The 19,039-nt window shown below is 50.6% G+C and overlaps 4 protein-coding genes across 4 annotated transcripts; 2 read left to right on the top strand and 2 right to left on the bottom strand.

Moving 5' to 3' along the window:
- The first annotated feature begins 274 nt into the window (after nucleotides 1-274).
- Nucleotides 275-4,128, top strand: LOC9269271 (uncharacterized). The gene is made up of 5 exons (XM_015757731.3): nucleotides 275-886; nucleotides 1,481-1,657; nucleotides 3,388-3,483; nucleotides 3,558-3,710; nucleotides 3,820-4,128. Exons 1-5 carry the CDS (start codon nucleotides 389-391, stop codon nucleotides 3,949-3,951), a joined length of 1,056 nt encoding a protein of 351 aa, XP_015613217.1. The 5' UTR covers nucleotides 275-388; the 3' UTR covers nucleotides 3,952-4,128.
- A 265-nt stretch (nucleotides 4,129-4,393) lies between these two features.
- LOC4325647 (uncharacterized) lies at nucleotides 4,394-9,177 on the bottom strand. Its single transcript, XM_015757709.3, has 9 exons — nucleotides 8,723-9,177; nucleotides 8,556-8,633; nucleotides 6,804-7,502; nucleotides 6,606-6,708; nucleotides 6,323-6,423; nucleotides 6,073-6,247; nucleotides 5,506-5,676; nucleotides 4,885-4,985; nucleotides 4,394-4,813 (listed from the first exon to the last, which is right to left on the bottom strand). Exons 1-9 carry the CDS (start codon nucleotides 9,071-9,073, stop codon nucleotides 4,748-4,750), a joined length of 1,845 nt encoding a protein of 614 aa, XP_015613195.2. The 5' UTR covers nucleotides 9,074-9,177; the 3' UTR covers nucleotides 4,394-4,747.
- Nucleotides 9,178-11,567: 2,390 nt separating this feature from the next.
- On the bottom strand, nucleotides 11,568-14,214 carry LOC4325645 (protein PLASTID MOVEMENT IMPAIRED 2). Its single transcript, XM_015757722.3, has 2 exons — nucleotides 13,875-14,214; nucleotides 11,568-13,728 (listed from the first exon to the last, which is right to left on the bottom strand). The coding sequence occupies exons 1-2, from the start codon at nucleotides 14,004-14,006 to the stop codon at nucleotides 11,962-11,964; spliced, it is 1,899 nt and encodes a 632-aa protein (XP_015613208.1). The 5' UTR covers nucleotides 14,007-14,214; the 3' UTR covers nucleotides 11,568-11,961.
- Nucleotides 14,215-17,273: 3,059 nt separating this feature from the next.
- LOC4325643 (probable glutathione S-transferase GSTU6) lies at nucleotides 17,274-18,500 on the top strand. Its single transcript, XM_015776107.3, has 2 exons — nucleotides 17,274-17,831; nucleotides 17,909-18,500. Exons 1-2 carry the CDS (start codon nucleotides 17,496-17,498, stop codon nucleotides 18,284-18,286), a joined length of 714 nt encoding a protein of 237 aa, XP_015631593.1. The 5' UTR covers nucleotides 17,274-17,495; the 3' UTR covers nucleotides 18,287-18,500.
- The last annotated feature ends 539 nt before the right edge of the window (nucleotides 18,501-19,039 follow it).

Here is a 19,039-nt window from a genome sequence, read left to right as displayed (position 1 = left end):
AACAACTACTACTAGTACGTACGTATCCATCCCTCGATCAAATCCAGTGATGCACCGAACCCGCGACAAGAATTCACTCACCAGTCACCACATCTCATTTCCTCGTGCTGCTTCCACCCCTCCCTCGTCGCCTTGCCAGTTGCCAGTTTGCCACCCTTCCACTCGTTCGCGCTCTCTCTCTCTCTCTCTACAACATCTCTAGTCTCCGCTGTCTCGCACAGACTTCTTTCTCTCTACTCTTCTACTAGTACACTACGCAACAAAGCCAAACGCTGAAGCGCACACGCGCGGACGGGAGGCGCGGCGCTCCTCTCCCCTTCTCTCCTCCACGCACCCCCGGCTTCCGCGCTGCCATTACTGCCCCTCCACCTACCTCTCTGCGCGCCTGATGGCCGGCGACCGCCGCGGCGGCGGCGGCGTCGTCTCGGCCGACGGGGAGCGACGGCGGGGGATCCGGCGCCTGCTGCTGCCCCGCGGCGAGGGGTCGTCGTCGTCCTCGCCGCCGCAGCCGCCGCCGCTGCAGGCGGAGGAGGGGAGGCGGAAGGGGTTCGCGTCGGCGGCGCTGCGCGGGCTGGGTTGCACGTCGGCCGCGGCCTCGCAGGCGTACGCGCCCGGGGCCGGGGCGGCCGCGGCGGCGGCCGTGCGGTCGTCGGCGGACTGGCACGGGCGGAGGCGGAGGAGGGGGAAGGAGAAGAGGAAGGAGAGGGGAGGAGGAGGAGGGGGCGGTGGAGGCGGCCACCTCGTGGGTGGAGGGATCGGCGCCGACGTGTGGTGCGCGCCTGGGATACCGTTCGCCGCGGAGGCGTCGTCCGTGGACTGCGTGGTGGCGCGGCACCAGATGGTGGGGAGAGGCCGTGGCGGCGACGCGGAGAGGCCGCACAGAGAGGTTCGTCGCTTGCGTGCGTGGATGGATGGATGCCGTTGATCCTTCGCTTCTACTTGTTGATTTCGCCTCATGTTCGGATCTGTTCGTGCTCTTGGAACCGATTGGTTTTGCTTGTTCTTTGCTTTCCGGTGGGTGGTCGATCGATTCGGAGTTTTCGTCTCTCATTTACTTGTGTTTCTTTGTGCCTTTTCTTCCACTCCTTTTTGTCTGTTGGCGAAAAAAGATTTAAATTCAACATTCAATACTCTGTTCTTTTTTTCCGTTCTTCTGTTGCTGTTTTCCTCCCACAATCAATTCTGGCGGCTTTAAAAAAACCGTAGCATTTGCCACTGTTCTACCACTTGTATAGTCCTGAGTTCCTGACGAACCAATTAAAGCCAGTCTTTAATGTCGTGTTTGGTCAGTCTAATTAAGTTCTTGTTATCTAAACATGTGACATGTATCTCTTCTGGGCGTACTGAATTCCCCTGTACCGATGCGCGCTGTGCGCGAGCGGAATCTTTGCCATGTTTCTCTGAAATTCTCTCTCCCTCCTCACCAAGTTGATGATGATCTCACCCGCTACGCTTTTTTTTTTTTTTTGCCTTTGCGCAGAGACCGTGCCTGTCCAGGAGGGTGACCGTGCAGGAGCAGATATCGTCGTCGTTCATGGACTCGCCGCCGCCGCCGCACCTCGACGTCGCGCCCTTCTTCGGCGCCGACCTCCTCCCCTCCGGCCGCCTCCGCCGGATGCGCGGGTACCGCCACTCCCCCGTCGGCCTCGAGGAAGAGGTAAAAAACGTCACAGGCTCACGGTAGTAGCAGCAGTACTAGTACTGGCACAGTAGCGCACACTGCAACAAACGTTCGTTCGTTTCCTCGTTGCCCCCACACTGCATTTTGCTTGCTTGCACACTTGTCCTGAGCCACCGCATTGCATGCATCGGTAGATACATTTTTCCAACGTACTCCTAAGTCGGAGATGGACACGGCCCGCAACAAGTGCGCATGCTGACAGCGGTTGGTGGTGCGACACGCTGCCTGCCTGCATAAGATTCCCGTGCGTAGGGTAGTTTAGCGCGTGATCTGACATGCGTATTAAGCAGCTGTAACGCGTGATATAGATTAATAGTAGTAGTATTAGAAGTGGAGTAGATTGATTGTCTGGTGGTGCGCGAGTGAACCTGGGGGGTGGCCGGCTGGCCGGGTGGGCGTTGGAAGTGGTTGACTTGCATCTTTCGTGCGCTAAACGTGACGTGAGATCGTGGCCTTCTTGGAGGTTAACTAATCGGCAGCCTTACACAGGCGCGCACAATAATTGTATAAGCGGTTGCAGTTGCAAGCCATGGCACCTGCATTATGCGCGCTGGTTAGCGTAGTGGCCGTACACTCGTTTAGGATTAATGCGGCTGAGAAGGGAGGGAACGAGACAGTGGGATGTGGCCACAGCTTTGGAAAGAGACCTCTCAACCATGGTCATACACTTCCATGAATGCTTCTCGTTGTGTGTATACACCGTGCCAACTACAAGTATAAATGCTGGATACTCTTGCTGAGCTGATCAGAAATGTTGCCGGTAATGGTCAATTGTTGTCTCAACGGTGCTAGTATTTCAGGATGCGGGCAAGGAGTGCTGGAGCACACCTGGGAATGCCAAGCAATAGTATGGTTTATTCTATCTACTGTCATGCTGTTCTGTGGTGGATCGTACGGTTGGTAGGAATGGGCATGCTGGTATGGTGCGTGAATGATTGGTTGCCTCCGATGGCAGATCGAGAGTCCTAGCAGTTCACCATTTATGATTAGTGCTCGGCTGTGCTGCTTGACTGAACTATTCTTTTGGTGCTTAAGGGGGACCAACGCTCCTTATCATGTTCCTGTTGCTTCAGTCATAATCAGATCTAGAGTTGTAGTCATTCCTTCTGGTCCTTCTGGATTTCATGTGGGCATGTGATTGGTGATGACTCCTTAATAATAGCTCAACATCAAGATCCACAAGGATTGTCGGTCCCGCACTGCCATTGCCTATCAAGATATATATTTGAGGGGATTTGCTTTAATGTGCTTTGGTGCCTAGTTCAGGGAAGTCCATTTCCTTACCTATAAACATTTTTTCTATCTAGTTTTACTTCTGTGCTATACCTCTGTTTTCTGACTTAGGTTTTCCACTGTCATAAGAATTCATATTTGATTTTGGTGCACATTCCAAACAGTCGTAAAGAAAGCTACTATATATTTATCTGGTGCTTCAATCTAACCTTTCTATGTAATCGTAAAGAATATAAGAGATACGTCAGTGCAGCTGTAGAAGCATATTTAGCTGCACACTTTGTACTCTACTTGGAAGAATAACCAGCCCGATGGTCAGTGATTGAGGGTTAACTTGTGCTAAGCGGTGCAGTTGTTAATCTGTGATCTTCCTGGCAGACATATACATAATTATGCATGTTGCTAGCTCAATAAGCAGCCTTATCAAAGGTAGCGAGTTCAAATACTTAATGAAACTGTTTTTGATATGGCAGATCATGATGTTTCAGACAAGAGTTCTGTTGGGAGGAATGAGCATGTATGATCGGTACCAGGATTGGCGCCTTGATGTTGATAACATGACATACGAGGTTTGTCTCTTTGCCTTGTAGCATCACTTTTCACCACCACCACCACCATCATCATCAATTGCTTCGTTTTACAGGAGTTGCTTGAGCTTGGAGATAAAATAGGTTATGTCAACACTGGATTGCGTGAGGATGAGATAGTTCGCAACCTTAGGAAGGTCAAACACCCAGCCTTTGACTCCTCGTTCCGGTATTCAACAGAAATGGAAAAGAAATGCAGTATTTGTCAAGTATGCCACAACCTCTTCTCTTGAGTTATCTTCTTCCCTTCAGTCATTATACAGGGTATCCAGTGTCTGGCATGTGAACAAACTTCATTCTCATGTCAATGTGTTGCAGGAAGAGTTTGAAGCCAATGAAGAGATGGGGAGGCTGGATTGCGGCCACAGCTACCATGTTTACTGCATTAAGCAATGGCTTTCTCAGAAGAACGTTTGCCCAGTTTGCAAGACTGCCGTTACCAAGACTTGAAGTCCGGACTCCGGGCAACGACGATTGTATACCTGGGTCAAACTTTCAAAACATGTTTGTTTGTGCTCTGTACAGTCAATTACATATGTTATTGTATAAACACATCATCCATTCTTTTGCATTTGCAGATAGAAATGCCATATTGAGGCATCCTTTATCAAATATATGTTACTCTTATCTCAGGTGTCAATATTGGCACAGTCCGGGACGGCAGCTAGTGTCTTGTGCAACCTCATTCGATCCTTCACGTGTTAGTTGCTTTAGCTTGAAACAATCAGATGAGCACGTCTGAATATTACCACTCTGCGAGTTTCTTTTAACAAAATCGTGTTTTCAGTTACGTTTCCAATGAAGCTGATTCGGCAAGTAGTCAATACTGTATTAGCAGCTATCTAGCCAAGATACTAGCTGCTGCGGTGCTGCCATTACAAATACTTGTATCTTCCTGGCAAAAAGACCTTTTCTTATTTATCTGACATTACTAGTGAATAGTGATATGTGTTTCTGGCATTTCTGCAGGCGATGATCAGTGCCACCGTGCCCGTGTAAGCCTCTTGTCTCTTTTTGTGAAGGAATAAAACATTTACATATATAGGTTATAAATCAACTGTTGTGGTAATAAACTACAAGCTTGGACCTTGGATATAGAAAAGGGAGCGAAACGAATAACACACTTTTGTACCTCACCATTCCATTACCATTTTGATGATTTCAGTTCCAATATAGGATGAAATTGTGCACTCGTGCAATAGCGTGTTGGAGCTCTAACATCTAACATTTACGCCAATAACAAAACTTAGGAAGACACTTCATCATGCTGGGAGAGGAACTCTATTATACAAGGGTACACTTCGTGGACAGCCTACATGATAAAACATACCACAGTAAACAAACAGCTTTATATCCTTTAAGTACTCATTAATGTAAACATACCTTTCGCCCTCCAACCAAGTCATAATGCGCATAATGAGGGCCTTCGGGCTTTCCAAAAACCTTATATGTCACCAAATGCTGAGGAATTAACTTCACCGTTTCTGCAAATACAAGAAAATGTTGTTGTGATATGTATTTATGAAGAAACTAAAAAATACATAATCAAACAATGAAGCCAAAGAGAGATCATAGTATATGCATTATCTAATAGCATGGCCTACTTTAGCTAGGGATATAACCCAGACCAGTATAGGCCGTGTTTAGTTTCCCCCCTATTTCCAACTTTCCATCACATCATATCACATCAAAAACTTTCCTACACACATAAACTTCCAACTTTTTTTCCAAACTCCCAACTTTCTTAAAACTTCCAACTTTTTTCAGGAACTAAACACACCCATAGATGAGAACTTGAGAATTGCAGTTAGGCAGTACGATATGAGCTAATCTTGTGACTACAGATCTTTGGGGTCCAAGAGTCAGCTGCATTAAGTAGTTCACTATAAATGACTTTCACTTGGCTAACTTCAGATGATAACCTGAATAGGTATTCATTTTATAAAATTCCAAAAAAGTCCTCATCGCGAAATAACAGTGCAAATATGGAGCTTATTACCATACCATAAACAGCTTCCGGGGGGCAAATCAGATCCTCATCTCCAGCAAGGGCAAGTATTGGCACTTTGATTTTGTGCAGATGCTGCTTGAAGAAAAAGGTACCAGCCCTGTTGCGCAGCCCACCATCACGGAATGCAGTTGTCAGCTGTAGTAAAACCTTTGCTGGCACCGTGCCTGAACAATAATGCATCAAGTCATCACAAGAACTTCAAGGGCTTCCTTATTGAAATTCATGTATCATAAAGATGGCAGGCAGATAAAAATGAACCAGTGCAATCAATACTCCTACAGATGGTAACAGAAACTTCATGGTGGAACAGTGCCATATGAGCATATCATGCAATAACATTCAGGCTATGTATATCTATCATATGCTTACAGTATAAGGTAAAGATTAACCTGGCTAGGCTATATTTGTAAAATGTGCAACTTCTTAGGAATAGAAGTGTTCGCTTGACCATATCATCATACTACACTTGGATGGCAAGTTCCTCCGTGAACAATATCAGGTTGTTGTACCTTTTTATGAAACAACTTACAGATATGACAAAGCTTAAATATGAAACTTACAGAAGTTATTCAAGACAAGCTTCGAAAGCAGATCAGGATCCATCATGTCCTTTGATGAAATTTGAGAGCGCAGCAATGACAGAATATAGGGTGCACGAGACGATATAGGGTAAGTGGTAGACAGTAATGTTCCTACAGGGATAGCAGGAACACGTAACATCTCAGCTGGGTCTGCCTAATAAAATTGAAGATTAGGTTCCTGTATATGTATATTAGTACAGTAAATTAAATTGCACGATGGTCAACTTACAAGAGGCAATAGCAACTTGAGTGATGAGTTAGATGTTGTGTAGTCAACTGATGAGGCCAAAGTAACAATTGCTACCAGCTCTGGCTCAGCACCTTCACATCCTTTTGAGGCAGAAACACAGAACAAGAATCATGTATTGATAACAGAATGTAAATTTCTGATTCATAGCATAAGAAATATTTAAGACTATCCTAAAAAATGTGGAATATCAACATTGTTAAATAAATATGTTGTTTTCTTGCTATCTGAGACAGATCAAAAGAAGATTTCCAGTTATACATACCACACTTTGAAACCATTGCATATAATAATATTCCCCCCATTGAATGACCAATGGCAAGCAGTTTGCCATCCTTTGTTGGGCTTTGCTGTTTAATATAATTCATCTGCATGATAAAAAGAGAAAAGATTAACACTTTTTACCAGGGTTCCCAGGTATCAATCGAGTGATCTTTATAGATGGAAGGCTAAGTTAACAAACCGCGGCAGGTACATCCTCCTCCAAATAATGGTCAAAGTCCCAATCATAGCTAATAATGAGCTCCAATTGTTTCTGTAGATCTTCTATTGTTGCAGACAGGCGTTCTTGCCAACCAAATAGCCGAGGTGATATATTCTGTTGACCTTCCCCAAGAATATTCACAAGACGTAGACTTAAATGGCTTATTTGATCTGATATTGCTGATGTTTGTGGCAATTCCAGTAAGCCCAAAATTTTTTCTGAGACTTCCTCAAGACTACTAGTTAATGAGGCATCAGGAACAAGTTCTGACACTTGATTAAAAAAGCCATCAGCGATACTTCTCAGTCGACTATCTTTTACATAACCTGAGAATGTATCACCCAATCGTGCCAAAGTATTTGATAACTTTGTCACCAGCTGTGGTTCTTCTAATGCATTACTCTCTATTACATCCTTATCTTCTACTACTGGAACTTCAAATTTATCTTCTACTACTGGAACTTCGAAATTTTGAGCTAGACAAGTGGAATCATCCTTGGCAGGTCCAGCGCCATTTAATTTCTGTGTAGTAATCTCATCCAATGCAGAACTTCGAGACATGTCAGATGTGGTGTCAGCTACAGCTAGTTCAGATCCACGCATGCTCAGGCCTGCACCACGCACTTCGACAATCCATGTATCAAACCCTTGCATGGACATATGACGTGCAAATGAAGCCTGACAAAATTATTATAGTCAAAATCAAGGGAAAATATAAACAGAATTCTATAACCATGACCGGCAATAACAAGTTCGTTATACAATTTTTGCTTATGAGTAAACAATATAGAATATCAAACAGACAGTGACCAAGGCATGAGTAAACAAACTTCTAAAACGAAATACATTTACATTTTTTTAGAAAAAAATAAACAGAGGTATCTTTAAAATAAGAGTAAGCAAAATGCCCCAAAACATGTGTTTTTTTAAACTTACCGCTATAAAAGCACAACTACTACATCTTTTATCTGAAGCCTGAAGTAGGGCGCACCAGCATAACTTTTACTGGAAGATGTGTACAATTTTACCAATGTATCTATGCAATTTTTTTTCTTGCACAAACTCGTGTTCTGAATTGTGTGATATGTCCGCGAGATTCTTACTCAAGAAATTCTGCCCAGCTGTATTGTAGCTTTAATGCTATCTTTTATGCACCAAAACCCCAGTTTCTGTTCTCATGAAATTTCATAGCTGTCAAAAATGGAGTATTTTTTTCCACCAAATTACATAAGAGATGCACTTAAACTTTTTAAATTTTCGTTATTCCCTAGTTCTGCTGATCTGCTTTGTGCCATGCTTGAATCAGCATTTGGAGCCTTATTGCATCCTAAACATTGCAAAGTAAGGAAGCATTGTCACACTAGTTGGTCCAGAAAGTTCTGTTTACTGCAGCGATTTGTTTTCCAACTTATTTTTGTTCAGTGTATTTACAGCATGGAGTAAATTCTCTGTTGTTCCAAAACATAGTTACTTCTCCACATTAAGTGTACAGAACTATAAAATTGTAACAACAATGATCAGCTCTTTCCGAATTTTAATCCCTAATTCCCAAGATAATTGCTAATTTATACTCAGATTAAATCATTCATCCTATCTGGAACTAAGCGGTAAGCGATTTGTAGCGATTAACTAAACCTCATATTTTTTTTGTCAAAAAAGAATAGAAAAGTACTCATTGCCGATCGATTATGCACACAACTCCACAAGTTAGGATCATATAGATATACTAACCCCAGGAGACAGGTCAAATCCAATCGCATTGGTGGCCACTCCCGAGAGCAGCATCAGCGGGTGATTCCTCTTGGGCGCCTGCACAAACCAAGCTAGAACCAAATCAACAACCATAACCACTAACCAGCCGCCACCCTCTCCGCTGGGAGGGGAATAAGCACGCGCACCTCAGGCGGCGGGCGGTACCGCCAGAGCGCGAGCCGCCACTCTGTGCCGGGCACGGGCACGTAGTGCAGCTCATCCGCCGTGCAGATCGCGGGCTTCGCCCCCTGCTCGCACGCGGCGGCCGCGGAGGCGAGGGCGCGGGATGGCGACGGCGAGGATGGTTGGGGCGGCGGCGGGGGAGGCGGCGAGGCGCGGTAGGAGGCGAAGGCCCGGACGCGCGGCGGCGGCGGGGGAGCCGGAGGGGGAGGGGCGGACGGGGAGGAGGCGCGCGCGGTGGCGGCGGGGGAGGAGAGGTGCGCGAAGGCGGCGCCGGCGAGGAGGACGCGGAGGTTGGCCGCGTGGAGGAGCGGCATGGCGGTTGGAGTTGGAGTCCCTCGCGCTCTGGCCGCCTCTGCTGCGTTCTCCGGCTTTGGTTGCGCCGCTTCAACATCGAAGGCCGGTGGTGACACTGACCGATGGGCCAGTCTATGTGGAGAAAATTGACATTTAACCATGTTCGGGATGGGGTTTCGCTGGAATGCTAGTCCCGAATATGGTTTTGTTATAATGTCATTGTCAAATGAAGCCAACTTGCTAGAATGCCATTTCAACCATTTTAACTGATTTCCAAATGTTTTTTATCGTGCTCTGACATATTTGCCCCTAGTCATTTTGTTGACTTTGCAGGGGAAAGGAGAAAAGGGATCGATCCCCATCCGGTCGCCGGCGGTGGAGTGTAGCAGCGGCAGCGACGACGGGGCGTAGCTACGAGTCGGTGGCCGCCAGCTCCTCATCCTCGTCACCACCACCACGCCAACATCCGTCGGCTCGCCGTGGACGCGACGGAGAGGGCGAGGAGGGAGGGGCGGAGCTCGCCGTGGGCGCGACTTAGGCGATGGGCGTGGTGGAGTGGTGGGGAGCTATGGGAGGGAGGCATAGGGGATGCCGGCGAGGCACTCAAGGAGGAGGTCGTCGAGGAGGATGGAGATGGGGGTCGGCGATGAGGTGCCGGCGCGGCTGGGGACAGGGACGGCACCGGCGTGGGTTGGGGAAGGCTGCTCGGCTCAGCGGCGCCATCTGCATCGGCGTAGGAGAACATCCCACCTGCCCCAACCATGTCGGCGCTACCGCCGTCCCCGTCCCTAGCCGCGTCGCCGCCGTCCCCGTCCCCGTCCCCATCCGCAACGCCGCCTTCTCATCCCCAGTTGCGTCGCTACCGTCCCCATCCACACCGCCGCGTTCCCCGTCCCCGGGCGCGCCGCCGCCGTCCCCGTCCCTGGCCGCGCCACCACCATCCCCGTTTCTGGCTGCGTCGCCGAGCCGAACGGAGAGGAGGAAGACAGAGAGGAGAGATGAGATAGGATCAAGGATATTTTGGTCATCTCAGCAATAAAAAACATTAAACTGAGAAGAAATGGATGGAATAGCATTGCAACATGTTGCCCCCTGTTTGAGGGTAGCATTCCAGCGAAACCCTGTTTTGACAATAGCTAAATGTCAATTTTCTCGTCTATGTGGCAGTCGCCATCTAACGGGAAAGGAATTTCGTGACACGTTCACCGCCTTAACAAGCAACACGTATGAAGTAGCTGTACAGATCGGGCCGGAAATCTGTGTTCGCGAGGAGCATCTTTGTGTGAACAGTTTGTGTGAGGTCATTAAAACGGGAAGGAATGCGGAAATAAGCCAACAAAATTTGCCTAATTTGCAGCTGTCGTCGACCTGTCGTGCTGCACGCATGGTCCGGAAAGAAGCACGCCCGGGCTAGCGCTAGAGTCCTTACTAAATTTTGCAGTTCTAGAAGCTTCCTCTCTTAAAAACTCTATCAGAATTTACAGAAGTGCTATATGACGGGATCCCGTCCCAACCATGATGGATGGGATAAGTTAGCAACCAACCAATCCATCGATTCTATCTTCTTCTACCTTATCTATTCTACCATATTACCACATCTCTCTCAAAGCATGACTGCTGCACGAGCTCGGTGCGGCACACCCCGGGGTGTGGATGGCGGAGGACACGGTCGCAAGCGACGAGCTCCGGCGTGGCCGCCGGCGACGAGCTCCCAACGTGGCATGGCTGTGGACGGCGGAGGATGCAACCTCCGACAACGAGCTCCGGCGCATGGCTATGGACGGCGGAAGATGCAGCCTCCAGTGACGAGCTTCGGTGTGGCCGCCGGCGACGAGCTCCGACGTGGTGCAGCGCGTGGACAGCGGAGGACGTGGCCACCGGCGACGAGCCCGGCGTGGCGCGTGGCGGCAGAGGATGCTACCGCCAGCAACAAGCCTGGTGTGGGGCGTGGTAGCGAAGGACGCGGCTACCGGCGACGAGCTCCGACGTGGGGCGTGGATGACGAAGGACACGGCTGCCGGCGACGACCTCTGACATAAGGCGTCGACGACAGAGGACGCGGCCGCCGGCGACAACCTCCGACATGGGGCGTGGAGGGTGGGGCTGCCGGCAACGACGCCTCGGTGCTCAGCTCCTGATACCTAGTAGGAATTACCTGATATCTGGTAGGTATCATCTGATACCTCGCAAGTATCACTCGATACGTGGGAGAAATCGTCTGATACCTGATAGGTATCACATGATACCTCACGAGTATCACCCAATACATGGTAGAAATCGTCTGATATCTGATAGGTATCACATGATATATCACGAGTATCATCCGATACGTGGTAGAAATCATTTGATACTTTATATGTATCACTTGATACCGGTTAAGTTTCAAGACACGATACATGTATAGCAGCCCGTTCGAAAACGGGATTCCGTTGTATAGCAGCCCTCCAGAATTTAACAAATACATCAAAACAAAGTAAATAAAACCAACACTATCGAAATTCGATAATGCCAAAATGTGAAAAAAAAATAGATTACCAAAATATGGTATGGTTGATTTGGGTAACAAGGTCAACAAAGCCCCCTTAAAGCTGATGAACACGAGTTTAATTTTAACTCTGCTAGGGCAATAACCAACAACTGATCCAAGCCATCCATCCTATCCAACAGACCACACAAAACTCGTCACTTGTTGACGTCCAGCCATCCATTTAGGAACGTGCAGGTTACATTATGTAGTGAACGGATGGCCAGCTTAATATGTACTTACATCTAGCCCAAGTATACAGTATCAGTGCCATTAATCCCGCGAAACTGATGATCAAAACATTCTTGTGCTGCGCCGCCGGAAATCAGAACAAGAAAAACGGTCGCAGCGTCGCGAGCGGTCATGACAATCTACGCAGCTCGATCAGTTGGTGTTCTTTTTGCCGCCTCTTTTATTCTTGATCAGCTTCAGGAGGTTGGGCATCACCTTCCTCTTCCTCTTGATGGTGAACGACGGCGAGCGCGGGTTCCATGCGCCCGCGGACACCGACGACCGCCGGGGCTTGGACCTCCTCGACGTCGCCGACACCCTGCTCGACCGCCGCCGCGGGTACGCGCACTGCAGGCCGTCCCTCTCCGCCGCCGCGTTCAGGTCGTACAGCTCCTGCTCCAGCTCCTTCTGCTCCGCCGCCGTCTTCTCCGCCTCCGCCGCCACCTGCGCCGCCCTGGCCTCCATCTCCCTCACCTCCCGCTCCGCCGCCTCGGCGCGCGCCGCGGCCTCCTTCTCGCTGGCCTTCAGCGCCTGCACCCACGCCTGCGCCGCGGCCACCTTCTTGTCGGTCACCACCCGGACCAGCGCCGCGCGCCCGGTCAGGTACTCGTACTCGAACCGGGAGATGGTCATCGTCCCCTGCCGCCGTGCCGCCGACGACGCCCTGGCCTGCATCGTGCTCTCCACGGTGTCCCTGAGCTTCCTCATCGCCTCGGCCTCCAACGCTTTCGCCGCATCCAGCTCCTTCACCGACTGCTTGATCCGTCCCTCGGTCGTGGCGATCTCCTTCTCGATGTTCTCGGCCTCCGCGATCACGCACCGTTTCTCCAGCTTGGTGAGGTCCTCCTCCATCCTCGCCGCCTCCGTCTCGGCTTTCAGTTGCTTCATCGCCGCCGCCAAGTTGGACACGATCGCCTTCGACCTCTCGTCGGCCGCCGTGACGGCCTCCAACCGCGCCTTCGCCTTGAGGAGCTTGGTGTTCAGCTGTTGCACCTGCGCGTCCGCTTTCTTTTCCTTCGCCTTGAGCAGGCGGATCTCCTCGGCGACGCGCATGATCTCGGTGCGCGTGCAGTCCATGGACGTCATGAACTGGAAGCTCCCGGCCTTGATCGTCTCCAGCTCCTTCTTCGCCGCGTCCAGCTCGGCCTCCGCGGTCTTCAGCAGCGCCTTGTCCTGCGCCTCCTCCTTCTTCCTCCTCGCTGCGTCCTCCGCCGCCTCGTCGCTCTTGGCGTGGCTCTTCTCCATGGCGCGCACCAGCTCCATCTCGGCCTGAAGCACCTCCACGTCGGAGTTCGTCACGGCGAGCTTCGCCTCCATCTCCCTCGCGCGGCTCGCCTCCTTCTGCAGCGCCCTGACCCTGGCCCTCGCGGCCTCGATGTCCGCGGCGAACCGCTCGGCCTCGGCGCCGCGCTGGGCCTCGATCTCGCGGCGCTCCCGCTCGGCCTCGATGCGCGCCAGCTCCACCAGCACGTGCTCCTCGTTCGCCTCGTCCACCCGCCGCTTCATCTCGTCGATGGCGCGGAGGCTGGACTGGATCGTGCACGCCGACGCCACGATGTCGCGCTCGGCCTTCGCCTTGGCCTCCGCCGCGGACCGCACCTCGAGCCGCAGCCGGAGCAGCTCCTTCTTGGCTTGGTCCAGCTCCTGCACCACCTCCGCGTACCGCGCGTCGCGCTCCGCGCCCGGTGCGTCGGTGCCCTTCCTCCTCGTCCTCGCTGCCCACATTGCTTGGAGCTCCGACCTCTGGGACGTGGCTTTGGCCGTTGTCTGCTCGATTTGGCGCTCAAGCTCCTTCGCCATGGCTCGCGCTCTCGACAGCTCGGACTCGGCGCCGGCTCTCTCTTTATCCACGTACGCCTTGCGTTCATTCAGCTTGTCCAGACCGGATTGTGCTAGCTGCTTCATTTCAGAAGACAGATTCTGCACATATATATACCGAAATGGATATAAAGATACAGATACAGTGCGTTTTTACAGAAATCGTATAAAAATACAATGAAATTGAGAACTGTTGAACTTGAGGTTTGTTCACAAGAATCAGAAAAGCGTGTGAATTCAGACACTACCTCTTGGGCTGGAACAGTTCCTCTGTTCTTGTCTGCCTTCCTCCCGTTGATGCTTTCGCCAAAGATGCTCATCGCAGCTCGAAATGACCCACTTCGTCCCAAGTTCTCATCCATGGTGATGGCGGCCTCCATTTTATCGCACCAAAGAAAAGGTGAATTGCACCAAGGCTGAATCTTTCGAACGAAAAATTCTTGGAAGTACTTATTTGTTTGGAGAACAGTTAAGACAAGGGAGAGCTTGTGTGTTGGTAAATGAGGACAAGTGTAGCAGCTCGCGGGTCTATCCTGCTTGCATGACTAGAGGAGCTCACTACCACACAAGTACACAACATGTCGATCCCGTTATATTATCCACCTTGTTCTTGTCTGAACTTCGCAGTTGTTGGTTTTCACTAGCCAATAATTTTTTGTTATTATTTTGAAACTGACTAGCCAATAACTTACAACGCTCAATTTACGCCAAATAAAAGCATCTCTTAGAGTTGGAGGTCAGCTAAATAGTTTCAGCTCATCCAAAATAGGAATGGAGCTGGATAAAACGCTCTCACAAAATAAACTAGAGAGATAGAAATAGGTTTAGAGCATCTTTCCCATCCTTAAGGAAGTACCATGAGGTACGAGGTAACATGAGGTACCAATCTAATCTAACCGTTGATTTAACAGGGGTATAATTGGGCTAACAAAAATTAGGTCTCTCTTCCATTCTTCCATGTCGTCGTCGCCCATCGAGGGCCGTCCCGCATCGAGGCCGGCGCCGTCGTCGCCCATCGAGCTCGTCGCCGCCCTTGCCGTCGGGCATCGACCGCCGCCGTCATCGCCCATCGAGCTCGCCGCCGCCGCCGTCGTTGCCCATCGAGCTCGCCGCCGCCGTCGTCGCCCATCGAGCTCGCTGCCGCCGTCGGGCATCGACCGCCGCCGGCGCATCGAGCCCACCGTCGGGCATCGACCCCCGCCATCGCGCATCGACCGCTGCCGTCGGGCATCGACCTCCACCGCCGCGCATCGACCTCCGCCGTCGCGCATTGATCGCCGCCGCCACGCATCGACCTCCGCCGTCGCGAATCGAGCCCGCCGCCGCCGTCGCGCATCCAGCGCCGCCGTCACGCATCGAACCCTCCGCCGTCGTCGCCCATCGAGGTTGCCGTCGCCGTCACGCGTCACGCATCCAGCCGCTGTCGTCGTGCATCCAGCCGTCGCCGCCACCGCCGCTGCTGCCGGCGTCGGCCATCGAGCCCGCCGCTGCCGCCACCGTCGCGCCTCTCGCCGATTGCCGTCGCACCGAGCCGCCGCGCCTCTCGCCGCAATCTCGCTGCTCTCCCCGATTTTTCCTCTCGTGAAACAGGAAAGGATAGAAATACCCTTCCACCAATGGTACCACTTCAATGAGGAGGTGCAGTACCATGAGGTACGGATGATTTCTAACCGTTGAATGATGCTAGATCAACGGTCAGGATTTGGTATTGCACAACCTCAACAGTAAAAAACCCTCATAGGTTTAGGCTCCTTCATAACTCTCCTTTAAATCTAACTCCTGATTTTAGGAATTAGAGTTTTACCAAACGAACCTTGACGTGGATTGTTGAATACTATTAGAGTACAAGTTTAGAAGTACTGAGAAGAATAGAGAAGAAAAGGAGTACGACAAACGGTATCTTTCAGATATTTTCCGGCCACTGCCTTGCGAGTGGTTTGTATTTCGTTTCGTCGATGAGGATGCTGTAGTTTGAAGTTCACGCATGTGTCTTTTGCAGAGATAGATTAGAGCAAAAATTGGATCACGTGCGTCAGTACATGAGATTCATCGATCAAAACTGTGAACTCGGAGTGACCATTGAATCATCGGTTCATTGCACATTCACACAGGGGCTTCGTTAAAATATCGTCGTATCATGTAACATTTCTTCTACTTTTGCGTATTGGAGTTAAATCTTAAAATCATGATCTTAGGCTATGCACGATCACCTAATTTCTCTTATACAGAATTTGATGGTGTACTGACCGGATGAAGAAGCCATATGGTTGCCTTAGATGCGTCGGTGTAGTAGTTGTGAGGCGACGGTGATGAAGATCACCATGCAGTGACGGCGATGGGAATTCGCCCTTCACTCCCCTTCAACACGCCTTAAAATCGGTAGTTTGAGGGTTTGGAGAATTGGCTTAGCGTACATGAGTCGTCGCTCGTGCACGGGGTTAAGGTTCCCTTTTTATGCGTATTGAGGGGATCAGGGGTGATTCCTTCTCGAGGAAAATGACGCTTCCGATCATAAAGCTAAAGAGAGAAACGTGTGAGAGAATGCGTGAGACTCGTTCCTCAATGTTAGGGATCGCGTGGGCTTTGGTGGGCTAAGCCCAACGCTCTCCTTTCTGGCTCGGTGGCCAGACATCAACCAACATTGCGTACTCGTTTTGCACATGTACTATCTTGGTGTTATGCATCTATTTATATATGCCCTCTGCGTTCCAGACTTCCGGGCGTCCCCAACCTGCAATGGAATAAGTTCACTTTGAGTCCCTCAAATACTGCTCCAATCTGATTCATACCCCTCAACCACAATACCATATATCTTGATTCTTGACCCTTAAACTATATTGGAACCAGTGTTTTCGCTGACGTGGCTCGTTGACTTGGTCAACCCCTACGATAATGTGGCAGCCCAGTCACAAATTAGAAGTGGGCCCATATGTAAGTGACTAGAGAGAGAAAAAACTATGACCCATTTGTCATACTCGTTGACACTGTACCCCTTATATCTCCCTTCCCTCTCCTGCTCTCCCTGATCGACAATGCCGATTGGCGAACGAGGGAGCGGTGGCATGGGCCTGGGGTGGCAGGTGGCGGCGATAGCCACCAGCAAGTGCCGGAGAGGCGGAGAGGGGGCTAGGGAACTGGCGTGCCGCCAGCACTAGGGGTTGGGGGTTGGGGCATTGCCGTGGCAGCGGAGGAGGTGCACTGAGGAGAGGAGGGGTGGGTAAGGAGCAGATGAAAGCGGAGTAATGGTCGCGGCGAAGGAGGAGCTCGAGCTCCATGACGTAGTAGAGAGAGAATGTTAGTGGGCCCACATTTATGTTTTTTTAATTTTTATATGCCACATAAGCATCACGTCAATGTCACGTAGGACGAAAACTGGTCAACACCACCATGTAGACGCACGACAGCGAAACTGCTCTTCAAAACCACCGAGGAAGACAAATTGCATCAGTTTTAATAGTTGGAGGGTCAAGATACCCGGTTAGTCAAGGCAGTCAAAGTGAACTTATTCAACCTGCAATCCCTCTGTCTCCGAACGCAGGCCCGTTGGCCCAGCTGCGCAATGCCTGCTGCCGTGCTCCGTCTCGAACTCTCGATCCCCTGTAACCTGTTTCTCGTCTTCCTACTCCTTTGGACTACTAGCCCGACGCGACCAAAGCTGAATCAACCTATGGATGCAGTGGCCCAATGCCCACTGGCCAGCTGGTCCACTCCGTCGATCTCGTCTTCTTCCTTTCCACGGCACACGGCAGCGCTGACGGAATCACTCACTGGCCACTCAACTTGCTACTCATACCCGATGATCAACTGAGCCAATATATACACTCGTTCTCTTCAGACTTCAGTGCAAGATCACGATTCACGAGTCCGCGATGGCAGGACGTGGTGGAGGAGGAGAGCTGCGGCTGCTGGGGACGTGGTCGAGCCCGTGGGTGATCCGGGTGAGAGTGGCGCTGGGGATGAAGGGGCTGAGCTACGAGTACACCGAGGAGGACCTCTCCAGCAAGAGCGACCACCTGCTCAGGTCCAACCCGGTGCACGAGAAGGTCCCCGTCCTCATCCACGGCGGCCGGCCGGTGTGCGAGTCGCTCGTCGTCCTGGAGTACATCGACGAGACCTGGGGAGCCACCGGGACGCCGCAGCTCCTCCCTGCCGATCCCTACGACCGCGCCACCGCGCGTTTCTGGACCAACTACGTCAACGACACGGTATAATGACTGGACATCAGAACGGCAGATAGGAATTCTGTTTGATTGGTTGATTTCCTTTGCAATTTTTTCTGCAGTTTTTCCCGTCGTGGAAAGTGCTGTTCAGGTCGACGGCGGCGGAGCAGAGAGCTGAGGCGTTCAAGAACGTCGTCCCTCGCGTGGAGGCGCTGGAGCGAGCGTTCGGGGAGTGCTCCAAGGGGAAGGCCTTCTTCGGCGGGGACGACGCGGGGCTCGTCGACGTCGCGCTCGGGAGCCATCTGGTGTGGATCAAGGTGGTGGACGAGGTGGCCGGCGCCAACCTGCTCGACGAGGCCAAGTTCCCGGGCTTGGCGGCGTGGGCGGAGCGGTTCTTGGCCGTCGACGCTGTCAGGCAGGTGATGCCCGACGCCGGCGATGTTCTGAAGCAGTACAAGGGGTTCCTGGCCAAATGGACTGCAGGCGCTGGTTCGAGCTGAACCTGAACACAACGGCGTTGCCTGCTTTCGTCTTCGTGGATTTTCTAGGTGTAGAAAATACTTTCTGCTTCGGGGATCTGTACTTTGAGGAGTACGTTGACACGCGTGATGAATAACAGTTTTCTTTTTTGTTTCATAAAAGGAGGGAAATGTTGACACGCTGTTCAGTGAACTACTTTAGTGTTTCTAGACGAACCACTTAGTTGATTTGCTAAGCACACTTTTAAACGGCAAATATCGTTCTTCCTTGTCACGAAATTCGTATCGTTCCATTAAGTTGCATTCTTTTGGAAAACTATATTTCATCCTTAAGGTACATCCCCTCGCTTTGCATGTCACCCAAAAAATCATCTAAAGTCTTAAAAAAAGAATTGGTATGACAGATTGATCTATCATGTCAAAAATTTTAAAACTTTTTTGATGACACGTACAAAACGAGCGTATGTCTTCTGTTAAGAGATAAAAATCCACTTCCTGTTCCTTTTAAGCGTCCGAAGACATTTTTGGAGGATGACAAAATGGTTCTCCATGTTTGAAATCGTGGACTGGAAGTAGTTACAGACACCAATATACGATATATACTGTATTATCTTACTCCCTCCGTTCTATTTTGAGCGCAACCATAAATTTCTGCGTCCAAGGGCCTGCTCGGCTGCCCTTTTTGAAGCCACACGACAGCGAGCTGCAGCTGCAAGCAGCACAGCTGCAGCCGCACAACACAAGGTTTGCAGCCGCAGCGCTGCCGCAGATAGG

Source organism: Oryza sativa, chromosome 1 (genome assembly GCF_034140825.1).
Source record: "Oryza sativa Japonica Group chromosome 1, ASM3414082v1".
NCBI lineage: Eukaryota > Viridiplantae > Streptophyta > Magnoliopsida > Poales > Poaceae > Oryza > Oryza sativa.
Note: the sequence above shows the minus strand (reverse complement) of the source record. Positions and strands in the feature narration are given on the sequence as shown.